This window comes from Eurytemora carolleeae, unplaced genomic scaffold (genome assembly GCF_000591075.1).
Source record: "Eurytemora carolleeae unplaced genomic scaffold, Eaff_2.0 scaffold480, whole genome shotgun sequence".
Lineage (NCBI taxonomy): Eukaryota > Metazoa > Arthropoda > Copepoda > Calanoida > Temoridae > Eurytemora > Eurytemora carolleeae.
The window spans coordinates 98,412-114,062 of NW_019396495.1; the positions used below are offsets into that span (position 1 = coordinate 98,412).

At 32.3% G+C, this 15,651-nt stretch overlaps 1 protein-coding gene across 1 annotated transcript; it reads right to left on the reverse strand.

Moving 5' to 3' along the window:
- Window positions 1-361: 361 nt before the first annotated feature.
- Window positions 362-15,619, reverse strand: LOC111704348 (myosin-I heavy chain). Its single transcript, XM_023476572.1, has 24 exons — window positions 15,538-15,619; window positions 15,390-15,458; window positions 14,643-14,706; window positions 14,243-14,411; window positions 13,658-13,695; window positions 13,505-13,597; window positions 12,736-12,797; window positions 11,656-11,942; window positions 9,969-10,055; window positions 9,850-9,870; window positions 9,360-9,432; window positions 7,922-8,174; window positions 7,077-7,168; window positions 6,386-6,428; window positions 5,850-5,898; window positions 4,906-4,967; window positions 4,558-4,663; window positions 3,364-3,449; window positions 3,244-3,293; window positions 2,897-2,964; window positions 2,272-2,328; window positions 1,535-1,713; window positions 1,119-1,246; window positions 362-480 (listed from the first exon to the last, which is right to left on the reverse strand). The coding sequence occupies exons 1-24, from the start codon at window positions 15,538-15,540 to the stop codon at window positions 394-396; spliced, it is 2,226 nt and encodes a 741-aa protein (XP_023332340.1). The 5' UTR covers window positions 15,541-15,619; the 3' UTR covers window positions 362-393.
- Window positions 15,620-15,651: the final 32 nt, after the last annotated feature.

Genomic DNA, 15,651 nt, shown 5'->3' on the forward strand with positions numbered 1-15,651 from the left:
AGCTTTAAAAAAACCAAAATTGAAATGGATAGTATAGGAAACATACTGTATTAATGTAACCTACTGCATATAATTTGTGAACATTTACATGAATTGTACACATTGAACTCCCTTTCAGGCTAAAAGGGACTGACAAAATTCATACCGAGGGATTTTCTAAATTCCACTCTAATATATATTCTATTCTCTTTGTGAAAAATCCTTCAGTCATGCGAGTTTCTACAAAACATTTTGGGCCCATGATTGCAATCAATTCAACCGTTTTTTTAATTTATTGGATACCGACAACGCTTTATAGAATTTTTACAAACTTTACAAATAATTTTATAACACTGAATAGATGAATGATCTAGCAGGTACATGAGAGTAAAATATATATTCTAATATCACAGTTTATACTTGATTTTCTAACAACTTGTAAAACTTTTTATTCCCTTTCACGATATAGTTCCGTCTGGGGGGAAGAGGAGGTGGTGTATTCTGAACAAACGTAAATAATTAACTTTAAAGACTGATGTTGTAATTTCAAGTGACCTTTAATTCGTAATGTGGCATGTCCAATTCGTACTTTTATATCTGTAATTTATTAAAAATGTAGAAGATATCGTCGTTTTTCTGACTCAAAATATGTTTTGTTATGTTTCCATTGTATCTGTAAATATCAGAAACGCGCAAGTTAGATAACAGAAAAAAGTTTATCAGACTCACTCCAGTCTAACCAGGGAGAGATGCATTCGGAGTTTTCTACTTGAACTCAATCACGTGTTCGTTTATAATTCAACAATCCTTAAACTTACGGAGTAAAAACACGTATGTGGCAAAAAAAAAGAAAAAAAGAGAAAAGGCGAAAAAAGCATGTTAGTAAAATTGTAATCAAAATCAACGTTCTCTAGGATGGAGGGCCACTTGAAATTACGTTCACTGTCCCTTTAAATTCTTCAAATTTTTTCATTTTCTATTTCCAATATCTTTGCAACATGACAGTGTGAACCGTGGATATTCTTTAGTTTTTGATCTAAAAGATTTTGTAAAGTCTCTTTAAATCAAATATATACGACATTAGGTTGTAAAGATTTAGCAGTTATAGAATCATAATTTCTTTACAATAAAATTCTCACCATCTGCAACCCATGTTGTTTCAAAGTTTTCAGAACTAACTCACTATTTGCATGAACCGTACATCCAGCATCTTCTCCGTAGGTCTCTTGCCTGTTCTTCCAATAATCCTGGGCAGGTAGATTCCATGCTAAAGAGAAGGGGTGTATATTTTTCAGAATTACACCCCCCGGAGGAGAGGGAATGATTTTTGATGAATGGGGGAGGGGGAGAATAAGAAATGGGACTTCAAAAGTTTTTTCATTCTTTAAGATACTTTTTACCCCAAAAAATCGATTATTTTTCCTAAATAATCATTTCATATCCCCAATTCAGCAAAAGTATTTTCCGCTCCGCTGACCATTTATAACTTCTGGGGAAAATAAATGATTTTCTAAAAGGGGGAGAGGTGAATGATATTTTAAGAAAATATACACCCCTGCCAAAGAGTTTAAAGGATCGGCCTGGAAGCTGCTTAAGCTTGTTGGAAGACCTTGAGGAACTATTTCAAGTATTATATTTTTGATGCTGTTCTCCATTGAAATATTTTTTGGTCCAGGGGCAACCATATGACTAGCTTGTGCAATCTTACTGCTCATCGGTCTATAGGAGTGTTCTCTATCAAACCATCAGTAATAAGACATTATGGCAATTCAATAAAGCTCTACGCTCATATATATATTTATATGTTAGCTATAATTGGCCAAGATGAAAATTGTGTTCGAAAGAAAATCTTTTTTTTTTTAATTCCACGGACAACGCCGGGCACTTTAACTTAATTAATAATAAACTCAAAATACAAAAAGTAAATGAAGGAGGCTAAAAACTACAGATTTAAGTTAAGAATTGAATTATAAAACGAAAGAAATTACTACAAAAATCATTTTTTAAGTTATAATTTTTTTCATCAAATATATTGGAAAAAATGCAAGCATAGGAGAAAATATAACTGATTCTAAAATCTAATATTACTGATTCTAAAATCTGATATTACTGATTCTAAAATCTGATATTACTGACTCTAAAATCTGATATCTGATTCTAAAATCTGAAGTTACTGATTCTAAAATCTGATATTACTGACTCTAAAATCTGATATCTGATTCTAAAATCTGAAGTTACTGATTCTAAAATCTGAAATTAATGACTCTAAAATCTGATATTATTACTGATTGCCTATATTGTTTCCAAGTTCTTTGTATAACTTCAGCTGAATTCTCTTCAACTCTGACACTTAAAATAAAAACAAATTATCTATTGATAAAAATATTATTTTGGTTGCAGTGTTATACAGTTTTTGGAGAAAGAAAATTCTGTTTTTCGAGATGGTTTGTGAAGTTGTTCAGCACTTGTTCTCTTCATTCACTTGATGCAAAGTGGCTATAGCCACATATAAATATATTTTAAAGTAAGCTGTCCTACGAAACAGAAATTTAAAAACGTTAATTTCAATCTTTTTTTCATTTGAACAAAAAATTGTTTTAGAAATCTCTTATATTTTCAGTAGAAAATCCGCGAACCATTTATATTTTAAAACTTTAAGTACTATGGTGTACAAACAACTAATTTAACATTATGACCGGATGAACAGAGCAGTGAGCAATGAGCATGCATGAAAAATTACCATATTTTACCTGAAATTCCCGTATTTTACCTGAAATTACCATATTTTACCTGAAATTCCCATATTTTACCTGAATTTCCCATATTTTACCTGAAATTTCCATATTTTACCTGAAATTCCCATATTTTACCTGAAATTCCCATATTAAACATGAAAATTCCATTTTTAATATTATACCTGAGTTTTTCTAGATATTTTCTAGAAAGTTCAGTAAATATCACATACTTGCTTCCAATAACACAATCCTGCTAATACAAAAGATAAACAATTCTTAGTTAAAGGGATTGTAGAAGTTTTCAAGTAACCCTCCATTTGTAGAGAGGCATTTCCTATTCCCAACTATATATTCCTTTAAACCTTTGTCAGATCAAGGATTAGATATGTCAAATTTCATCTACAGGCCCTTTAAGAACCAAACATTTTATATGTTCTCTGATTTTTCTGTCTGCATTTGCAAAACATTGCTTTATCATGGTTTATGTTTTTTTTTAAAAATTTATAGTTTTGTTCAGTAAATTCTTTACCTTGCTATCTTCATGCCTGGCACGAGACAGGTCCGCATTCAGTTTTTCAACTAGGAAGTACAAATGTTTTAGAAATAAGTTTTCATTTCTTAAACATAAAAATTTTCAAATATTAGTTACCTAGCTCTGTACATGCTACTGAAATATCCTTTGTTTGTCTCCTACTCCACCCGGGGTAAATAATTTGGTATCTGCTGTAGAAATTTCTAAAAAGAACAACTATTCTTTCAAAATTTCAAGATCCAATAAAACTGGAGTTCAGAGTTAAATCGTTTACAAAAAAACTAAAAATATTCTTTAATATACTTTTTTTTTACGAAACTCCAATTTTCAATGCTCCATTGAACTTTCAGCTAATTATAAATCTAACGTGTTAAAATTTAAAACTTAATAAATACACTTTTAATATTATAAATGAATTGTTCTCAATTGACCATCCCACTCTACACATAAACGAAGGGTCACTTGATTTTACGTCTTCATTTGACGAACTATAAGCCGAATTTCAGTGACCTTCCATTTATAAAGCGGCATGTCTGATTCAAAACGTTCCCTTTTAAACCTTTCCCGGCCGAGAACGATAAAACACGGCAGAAACGTCATGTATGTGTGTCTGTACCAAAAGAGTGTGTGTAAGTAATAACGAACCGAAGGCGTGTATTGTAGGTATATACAGTGCATAAGAATCTCGGTATTTGTACAGTCTAGAAGAGTACATTTGTCTATTGTTAATTGTTTACTTAAAAATAAGTTTAATATACATGTAATATATTATGTATATATATTTACATATATATTTACTATAAGCCAAATTGTCATGCAAAGAATAAAATTTGATTAAAGTTTACAATAAACTACTCGTTATTCAAGCTTAATTATAATTGACGACATTGTTCTGCAATTTCTCTGACTGCAGTCATGATGTGTGTCTTTACCAAAACAGTATGCGTGTGTAATAACGAACTCGTCTGCAAAGCAGTGCGAGTGGCTTTCTTATGCCAGACCAGCGCCATTTCTCTTCCCTTTATTATTATTCCCTGCGATAAAGGTTATAGTCTAGGTTACAGGTACTCTCCGTACTAGTGCGGTTTGGGCACTTAATTTTCCGCTATATAAGTAAGAATATCTACGAAATCCTTTATCTAGCCAAGAGGTAAAGGGTATCGTTGTAAATCGGACATGTCAGTATACAAATGGAAGGTCACTTGAAATTATGCTCACAGTTCCTTTAAGGTGCATAAAAACTCCAATTAAAGTTTGTTTCTGAATGACATTGTAAATTTTGATATTTGTTTGTTTGTTTGTTTGTAATACCTGATTTTAAGTTTGTGTGAAAGTCCTAAATAGAAGTTCATAGTTTCCAGAATTTGATAATTTCTAATCTGAAGAGAAACGAATTGACGATCAAACTTGGAATGTTCTAACAAAATTTATTCTCATTTTTATTTAAAAACAAGGTCAAATTTGCCATCTATTGGTATCAACCTTTGATATTTTATACTTTTGGTAGTCTATTTTATAGTTTTAGCTAAACCATTTAACAAACAAATTGTGTTTTAATGATTCAAATATAGTAATTACATTCAAAAAATAAATTGAATTAAAAAAATAAAATGAAAAACTATAGACAAATATTACTTTAACAATTTTTGAGATAAATTCCTGAAAGCGTTGGTGAGGGTTGGATGCAGGTTACAAAATGTGGTTTAGTTTGTGTCAGAATACTAATAATTCAATTCAATCATTTACAACATTTTTAAGATGATTAAAAATTAATATACTATAATTTTCCAATCCCTATAATTTTGCAACCCAATGTCGTAGACCTATCAGATATCTATGTATTTATGATAATGTAAGTTAAGTAATCCAAGTTTGAAATATTAAAGGTTTACACCACCAGATTACGAAGAAATTAGAAAATTGACTTTGTGGCAAATAAAATATTCTTTCTTTAGAGATATTTCAAAAAATCTAAATCTCAAGTACAGGGTTACAAAAACAGGATGAGACTTTTATAACGACATGAACCCCTTTAAATTTAACATTTAACATGTAGAACTTGGGGACTGCCTTGAAAATAGTCTTTAAATGAGACATGTAAAGCTCTAGAGAGCATGATCATGCCAGGCTTCAATTGTTGCATAAAACGTGCTGGGCAGCCCAAACTGGACAATAAGACTGAAAGTAGTACATTACCGGCTAGGATGATACAATGATTGAGGTAACGTAAAATAAGACTGAATCAATCACGGACATTCGCAATGCATATTAAACTTAGCCAGTGGGGAGGTCAAATATGCCTATGATAGGCCGGGTACTGTAAAAAGTCTGGCCGCGCCATCGAAGTTAAAACTAAGCCGGCACAGGATAGGGTCGGGCCGGTACAAGGAGTCATTTCGGGTTGAATTAAAATTGACCTTAGTCCACCGTGAGTGAGTTACCCTACGATGAAAACGTGGTTTTTGAAAAAGTTACATATTTGAAAAATGTCCAGGCTAGCTCAATGACTTACTATCTTTTAAGAACAGGATTTCTTTTTTAAAGCTTTTATAAGATTATTCCTAAAACCAATTCATAAAAAAATTATTTGAATAAATGAATTCCTAAGAGTTAGCTCCAGTTTTCCCTGGTAATCGTCAAGCATGGAAACATCTACAAATATTTTATCATAAATTTAAAAAATAAAATTTCAAATTTAATTCTGCGTGAGTAGAATTCAAATATGTTATGTATAAATGATAAACAATTTATTTATTTTTACTGATAAGCTGATTCAGAATATTGACATAAAAATTCATTTTCATTTTTTTTACAGTCTAGTGTTTTTACTTTAAAGTTTACGCTTAATTTCAAATAACCCTTCATGCAAAGATGGCAGTATTAAATAATGTGAAAGATATTTTCATTTTCTAGGTTTAAAAGTGTTTAATTTTAATAATTTCGATATGTTTTTCTGCAGTTGAAATGTTAACCTATTGTACGTAGATCACTAAAAACAGGATAAAACAAAGTTTTAGAGGGTACCATTGTAAATCGTACATACCGCTCCATATAAATGGCTGGTCACTTGAAATTACGTCTATAGTTCTTTTTAAATCTATTTTCTGTCTTGGATAAGATCCATAGTTTCTATTTATACCTGGAGAAACCCTCTCTTCACCAGACTTAAGTGATTTCAACTCCTGAATCCAACATTTAACAATTTTAAATATTGATATTTAGGTTACAGGATTGTGTATTAAAAGTTTATTCAGGCAATTTTTTTTTACAAATTTTAGGTTTTCTCGGCAATGCGTACATTTAGCAATTAAAAGACGAAAAGTAAAAAATGCGCAAATTTTTGCAAATGAAGAAAAACGTATTAAAATGCATTGAAACGTGATGCAAAGAAAAAAGTCCTAAAAAAGCGTAAAATTTTATTCGTTGTATATCTTAACTTAACGTTTTATTAAAAGATTTGTTTAGTACAGTAAGAACCAGAAAACAGTGGAATTATTGTCGTCTTCTGTTTTCTTTTATTCATAACATGTCGTTTAGGATTTTAAAATTTTCACTCATATTCTGAACATTGTTAGAAATATATCAAGTGCGCGCAAATTATAAAACCAGTTCCGATATTTTTTAGGGTTAAAGGTAGAACAAAGACGACGTTCATTCCTCAGTTTTTTTAGGGTTAAGGAAAGAACAAAGACGACGTTTTCTTTTGTTCTCAGTTTATCTTAAACCTTTAATTCTTTTAATTCTAGATTTTAGTTTTTTAGAATAATTTTATAATCTTTGTTTCTTAAAAAATTCATGTTCATGTAATAAATAATTGATTCTATATGTTCCTGATGGAAGAGATGTGATATAAAACCAGATTTACAGTTTTCACAATCGAACATTCTCACCAGGTGAGTAGGTAAACTCTTCTCATTCACTTCTAAACACAATAAATATGTTATTTTTGTAAAGGGACTGCATCATGGTAGTTTCAAGTAACCCTATTATTGTAGAATGGCATATATGCGTTCGCAGTGTGCCTATTAAAGGGAGACACCAGCTAGGGAACATATTTGAACCGAAAGTGCAGCATTCTCAGAAAACATTTAGGATTCATTTGATAAAAATTATACCAATTAACAACGTCACATTGTTATCAAATGAATCCTAAATTTTTTCTCTGTAATACTGTACTATCCGTTCAAATATGTTACCTAGTCGGTCTCTCCCTTTAAATCTTCCTCGGAGCAATTATGTTAATGAACTCCTCTTTATTCTAGCTTGAAAAGTGTTAAATTCTGGCAGATAACAAAATTGTTTCTATAAGTAGAAATCTGCAAGTCACTTTTAAAGAGCTTGGAGTCACAGTAAAAAAAAACATAAATAGCTCATTCATTGGTGATAAGACAAAGGTTAAAGAAGAACTGTTGTGAATCAGGCATGACCCTCTTTAAAGGGAAAATTGCGACTTCAGCCCATGTAAAGGATAGTTTTGCTTAATTAGCTAATACTGTACTATAAGAATGGAAATTAACTTAAAGAAATTTCATAGATAATAAAAACTAGACAGTAAACACCTATTTAACACTTATTCCTTAATTCTTATGACGACTGCAGCACACATTTTTAGCATTTTTTTACGCTTATACTAAATCTGTTAGATAAAGCTCTCCATATAATTGTTTCAGCGTACCTGTAAAATCTTTAGGAGAATAAGTGACGGGTCCAGAGAAATGTTTTATTGTGAAATTATTTCCCCTCTCCGTCTTGAATAAACTAGGCTGGTTTCTTCTCTGCTCTTCAGGGTACCCGGAGTCGGTGAACCTAAGCGTCTGGAGATCATGATCGTTGGTTTCTTGGTTTACAATTTGAATGTGTTCGATCAAATTAGATTGACCGACAGGCTCGGCCGTGTATTTATTCACTAAAGATAAAACCCCAGTGCTCTAAACAAATAAAGATTGAAAAAATACAATGAATTTATTCTTCTGAAATTTAAATTTTTTTATAGATATTTCATATCAATGTAATTATTGATAATTAGAGCTGGGCATGTGATTTCATTTTTACAAACGATACCGGTTATTTATTGTAACCGTTCGCTTTTTAATATAAATTTACGAAAACTTTTCCGAGATAGATTAAACCTGGTATAAAAATTTGACTCAGAAATGTTGTTAAGCCTGGGAAATGATTTTACACTGCAAAAAAACGCTATCTCGTTTAATTGGAAATTTCAGTTGCTATATCGCACACTGTGCAATATAAATATAGCTCTACTGTTGATTTATCGCACACACATGTGCAATATAAATATAGCTCTATTGTTGATATATCGCACACTGTGCAATATAAATATAGCTCTACTGTTGATATATAGCACTCTGTGCAATATAAATATAGCTCTACTGTTGATATATCGCACACTGTGCAATATAAATATAGCTCTACTGTTGATATATCGCACACTGTGCAATATAAATATAGCTCTACTGTTGATATATAGCACTCTGTGCAATATAAATATAGCTCTACTGTTGATATATCGCACACTGTGCAATATAAATATAGCTCTACTGTTGATATATAGCAAAACAACATTCTTCATAAAGGAAGCAGCTATTATTATAACACACAGAGTGTGCAATATATCTAACTGTATTGCAGAAATGATATAGATATATATTGCAGAAATAGTGTTGTTTTTTTGTAATATACCCCTTCAAGTCACAAATGCTTTTTGTATCGATAAACATGTATATATTTTAGAATTTTAAAGTAATTACTTTTAGCTTTTGTTTTTAAGAGTTAATTGGCAAAATTCTTATCGTTTTCACGTGAGAGCTTGCAACCTTAAAATAACAAGGTGCAGTTCATATCGTTAATTTTAATAATTGAAAATATTGTTTTCTTGCGGTAGAAATGCGCAATACACCTTTGGTCAGTTTTAGAAACACGGATATCTAATTCATATTGATCAGACAAAGATTTAAACAGTAACGTTATGTATCGGACAAACCACATTATAAATTAGGTCTTCACAGCCTCTTAAACGGAAGTTTTCGTTATGAAACGTGCCAGCGCTAGCTCTGTTGGAAAAATTTCAAATTTTACTTGAAGAAGATAAGTACCTGACATGTTAAAAGCTGCATAACAGGCGACGGGTCTAAAAACTCTACAGGGGAGATCTCTATTTTCTCTTCTCTAGAGTTTAAATAAAGATATAATTCAACATTTCTTTAAAATCTAATATCTCTATATCTTAAAGGGACTGTAAGCGTAAATACAAGTGACCATTCATGCAAAGATGGCATTGTCAATGCCCTATTTACAACGGTACTCTTGAAACCTTATTTTATTGAAAACTTGATCAAACAAAAGTTTTAAATGTATCGTTGTAAATCGGGTATTGTCAGTTTTGTATAGAGGGCCAGCTGAAATTGCGCAAGTTTTTCCAAAAGTTGTCCAGATTCTCGAGAGTCCATCTCTGGCATCCTTGGCACCAATGACCTATGCAAGGGTTGAACTGTCGAAGGAGAAAAAATCTGGCTGAAAGACATAAAGTCAGAAACAAAAATTCCGCTGTTTTGATATTTTTTAATTGTAATTATTTTTTATTTCCTGCATGACTCTAAAATCATCCTAAAAAAAAGATAAAAATGTTAAAACTAAAAATAGGATTAATATCACAATTCTACTAAAGACTGCTGAAAATGGTAAAAATTAAGATATGCAATCACCTGAAAGTATAGTTTGTGTAGAAGCTGTGAATAGTTTCAGTACATAAATTCATGAACAACTCTTCTAGCTCATGTACACGTTCATACCTAGTACAGTATAGATTCATGTACAACTATTCTAGCTCATGTTCATGTTCATACATGGTTCAAAATATATTCATGTACACCTCTTCTAACTCATGTACACGTTCAACCATAGCACGATATATATTCATGTACACCATATCTAAAACTTACCAATTCTAAGGCCCGAACATATCTAGAACTTACCTATTCTGAGGCCCGAACATATCTAAAACTTACATATTCCAAGCCTGAGCATATCTAGAACTTACTTATTCTGAGGCCCGAACATATCTAAAACTAACCTATTCTGAGGCCCGAACATATCTTAAACTTAACTATTCCAAGGCCCGAACATATCTAGAGCTTACCTATTAAGGCCTGAACATATCTAGAACTTACCTATTAAGGCCTGAATATATCTAGAACTTGCCTATTCTGAGGCCCCAACATATCTAAAACTTAACTATTCCAAGGCCCGAACATATCTAGAACTTACCTATTAAGGCCTGAACATATCTAAAACTTACATATTCCAAGCCCGGACATATCTAAAACTTACCTATTCTGTGGCCCGAACACTTCTAAAATTTACATATTCTGAGGCCCGAACATATTTAGAAGTTACCTACTATAAGGCCCGAATATATCTAGAACTTACCTATTCTGAAGATTGAACAGTGAACATAACTAGAACTTACCTATTCTGAGGCCCGAACATATCTAGAACTTATACATTCTGAGGCCCGAAGATATCTAGAACTTGCACATTCTGAGGCCCGAACATATCTAGAACGTACCTATTCTGAGGCCCGAACATATATAGAACTTACCCAATCTCAGGCCCGAACATATCTAGAACTTACCTATTCTGAGGCCCGAACATATCTAGAACTTACCCATTCTGAGGCCCGAACATATCTAGAACTTATACATTCTGAGGCCCGAACATATCTAGAACTTGCACATTCTGACGCCCGAACATATCTAGAACGTACCTATTCTGAGGCCCGAACATACATAGAACTTACCCAATCTCAGGCCCGAACATATCTAGAACTTACCTATTCTGAGGCCCGAACATATCTAGAACTTACCCAATCTCAGGCCCGAGCATATCTAAAACTTACTCATTCTGAGGCCCGAACATATCTAGAACTTATCTTTTCCAAGGCTCGAACATATTTAAACTTACCTATTCTGAGGCCCAAATATAACTAGAACTTACCCATTCTGAGGCCCGAACATATCTAGAACTTACCCATTCTGAGGCCCGAACATATCTAGAACTTGCCCATTCTGAGGCCCGAACATATCTAGAACGTGCCTATTCTGAGGCCCGAACATAACTAGAACTTACCCATTCTGAGGCCCGAACATATCTAGAACTTACCCATTCTGAGGCCCGAACATATCTAGAACTTACCCATTCTGAGGCCCGAAAATATCTAGAACTTACCCAATTTCAGGCCCGAACATATCTAGAACTTACCTATTCTGAGGCCCAAGCATATCTAGAACTTACCCAATCTCAGGCCCGAACATATCTAAAACTTACCCATTCTGAGGCCCGAACATATCTAGAACTTACCTATTCTGAGGCCCAAACATATCTAGAACTTACCTATTCTGAGGCCCAAACATATCTAGCACTGCAATGAAGGAAGGTTTACTCCGTATCTTGATTGACTCCTGGCTCTGGTTTAAATCTGTCCTGGAAGATTTCAAATCTCCAGGTGGAACTAGAGGATAGCCTTGGAGTCCTCTCCGGGTCCAGGACGGACTCCTCGCATCCGGAGAGGACGAGGAGGATGAGGTATATGTTGGTTGGGTTGAATTTATTCTTTTCAGAATAGATGTCAGGGTTCGGACATACAGAGCGTTTATTAATCCGTCTCTTCCCTTCTCAAACTATAATAAAAAAATTTGAAACAAAAACAAAAAGTTAACAATTTAGCATTTAATTTCAAATGTTTAAAACAGTTCTAGCTATTTTCAATCAACAAATACACAATTTGATTAAACGATAAGTCATTTTATATGTTTATAAGATTAGGTATTTCAATGCTAATTCTTAAATTTACTCTCAATTGTAAATCAAATTCATTTTGTATTGTTTCGCGAAAATTTCTCATTTCGTTTCCTGGCGGAAATTTTCGTTTTTTTTCGCGAAATTTCGCTTCAATCTGTTTCGCAAAAAATGCGAAATTTTCGCGCAATAGAAAATACGAAAATGCGAAATTTTGCGAAGAAAATAATGAGAAAATTTCGCGAGAAATACAGAATTTTAAAGACAAATGCAAAATTTCAGCGAAAAAGTTGTGAAAATTCATCAAAAAAGACAAAATTTTAAGGCTCATTTTCAAAGAGGGATTTATCTCCGAACCCAATTTATGGATTAACACAAAATATAGATACAGCTATAAACGACTAGGAGACATCAGACATTTCGAAAAATTTCGCATTCCGCGAAAATATTTTCTCATTTCGCTTTTTCGCGATATTTTCGCGACATTTCTTTCGCAAAATTTTGCTTCGTTTTCGCTTTATTGATTTTTGCAAAAATTTTCGCATTTTTCCGCGAAACGTTTCGTTCGCTGGAAACCCTAATTGGGACACCATTGTTATAAGGCATTTCTGATATTTAAAAGATTGGCAATATTTTGTTTAAATGTTAAAAAAATGTTAGAAATTTAATGTTTACCTCATATTTCGATTTATTGTCAATACATTCATCTTTAATGAACCTTTGCCGGCTTATCAGACCTTCATTAACAATATAATTAATGGGTCTGTACAGAGGGGCGAGTCCGATTCACATAGAGTATTTAATATTATAAACCTGTAACAAGAGATCCATGTTTATAGAGTATTTAATATTTTAAACCTGTAACAAGAGATCCAGGTTTATAGAGTATTTAATATTATAAACCTGTAACAAGAGATCCAGGTTTATAGAGTATTTAATATTGTAAACCTGTAACAAGAGATCCAGGTTTATAGAGTATTTAATATTATAAACCTGTGACAAGAGATCCAGGTTTATAGAGTATTTAATATTGTAAACCTGTAATAAGAGATCCAGATTTATAGAGTATTTAATATTGTAAACCTGTAGCAAGAGATCCAGGTTTATAGAGTATTTAATATTGTAAACCTGTAGCAAGAGATCCAGGTTTATAGAGTATTTAATATTGTAAACCTGTAACAAAAGATCCAGGTTTATAGAGTATTTAATATTGTAAACCTGTAACAAGAGATCCAGGTTTATAGAGTATTTAATATTGTAAACCTGTACCAAGAGATCCAGGTTAATAGAGTATTCAATATTGTAAACCTGTGACAAGAGATCCAGGTTTATAGAGTATTTAATATTCTAAATGTGTAACAAGAGATCCAGGTTTATAGAGTATTTTAATATTCTAAATGTGTAACAAGAGATCCAGGTTTATAGAGTATTTAATATTGTAAACCTGTAACAAGAGATCCAGGTTTAAGTCCAAGAAGTCGAGAGATGAGTAGCACAAGAGGATTTGTTTCATAACAATTCTCTTTCTTCAGGTTTCCTGAACACATTTTAAAATTTGATATATTTTTTTAAAATCCTTTTTCAAATATTATTTCACCTAGATGAAGTATAGCACTGAGAACTTGAACTACATCTCTAAAAAATGGATGAATTTTCACATGTCGATTTAGGGGTTAAAAATTGAAAACACTGACATTGATTTTGGAGATTTAATGTTAAACAAAATTCTTATACAAGGCAAACAATTTACTTAAATAGAATTTAAATAATATGTATATTTGATACGGCCTAATAATTTAAAGGGACTGTAAGCGTAATTTCTAATTAACCTCCATGCAAATATGAAAATATCCAATTCACAACGGTACTCTTGAAACCTTTCTCTAAGCAATAATATGGAAGATTTAGTCGTTTTTAATTTTGCTAATTGCAATATATTTTCAGCTGTTGAAATGCGCAAGACACTTTTGTTGAAAAAAAACACAATTGAAATAATCGGGTTTCAAAATTATAAATCTAATTCATTCTTGATGGAACCGTTGTTAATCAGGCATTGCCATCGTTATATGGAGGGTCACTTTAAATTACGCTTACAGTCTCTTTAAATGCGTAAGCAGAGGCGATTCCATTTAGGTTTGTGATACTTTTTGTAGACAAAACTTTGTTTGAATTCATCAAATTCCTGAAGTTAATCCCCAGAACAGCCAAAGATTCTCTCCAGGTCTTGAATCTATTTGAATACTCCTCCTCCTCCTCCTTACACCCTCGTGGCTCTAGGCAATCCCGGAGAAGTATAAAGTCCTGAGTATACCTCCCAACCCCTAGATCTATTCTCTCACCAGAATTCAGCCCTGATACCATAGATGATATTTTACAAGACGGCCTCTTTTTTCCTTTTTTATCAAAGCATCCGTGTAAAGAACGTAATTTTAATTATTTGAACTAAATTTCTTATTTTGGAAAAAGTGCACAAATTGTAAATCACCGTTTGGAAATGAAAAAACTAAATTTTAATCAATGTGACACAGGATATTTGAACTCTCAGTATACATTCAAACCGTCTTGTAAGATAGAATCTTTGCCTGAGACAAGTTCCAGAAATATATCCAAGTTTCCCTCACCATTGCGGGGCCGGGATATCCGGGACTAAAGTAGAAAAAATAGACAAATAGAAAAAATAGAAAAATAGAAAAAAATATATATGGAAAAATAGGAAAAATAGAAAAAAGGTAAATGGAAAAATAGAAAAAAATAGGAAAATTGAAAATGATATCTACCATATCATCTTCTGGTATATCTACCTGATCAAGAAAGAAAGCATGTATTCTTGTTCTATTAGATCTACCTGATCAAGAAGGAAAGCATGTATTCTTGTTCTACTGGATCTACCTGATCAAGAAGGAAAGCATGTATTCTAGTTCTACTAGATCTACCTGATCAAGAAGGAAAGCATGTATTCTTGTTCTACTAGATCTACCTGATCAAGAAGGAAAGCATGTATTCTTGTTCTAATAGATCTACCTGATCAAGAAGGAAAGCATGTATTCTTGTTCTTATAGATCTACCTGATCAAGAAGGAAAGCATGTATTCTTGTTCTTCTAGATCTACCTGATCAAGAAGGAAAGCATATATTCTTGTTCTACTAGATCTACCTGATCAGGAAGAAAAGCATGTATTCTTGTTCTTCTAGATCTACCTGATCAAGAAGGAAAGCATGTATTCTTGTTCTACTGGATCTACCTGATCAAGAAGGAAAGCATGTATTCTTGTTCTACTAGATCTACCTGATCAAGAAGGAAAGCATGTATTCTTGTTCTACTAGATCTACCTGATCAAGAAGAAAAGCATGTATTCTTGTTCTACTGGATCTACTGTCCAAACATTGGATCAACCGAACCTAAAAATATATTATTTCTACAATATACTGACAATTTAATAATCGTTATTAATCTAATTTATTTTATTATTCTACAAACCATTTTTGAAGAGTGTTGATTTTTTCTATTTCTAGCTTCTCCGAAGGGTCTAAATATAAAATACAGGGGTGCATACGTTTTCATTGGAAATAATCACTAAAAAATATATTTAAG

Excerpts from the sequence above, each read along its gene's own strand:
- LOC111704348 (XM_023476572.1), bottom strand. Across the intron at positions 9,433-9,849 it reads ATGATTTTAGAGTCATGCAG|AGAAGAGAAAATAGAGATCT; the intron begins GAAATAAAAAAT and ends TTTAAACTCTAG. Across the intron at positions 5,899-6,385 it reads TGAAGAGAGGGTTTCTCCAG|ATGTTTCCATGCTTGACGAT; the intron begins GTATAAATAGAA and ends AAATATTTGTAG.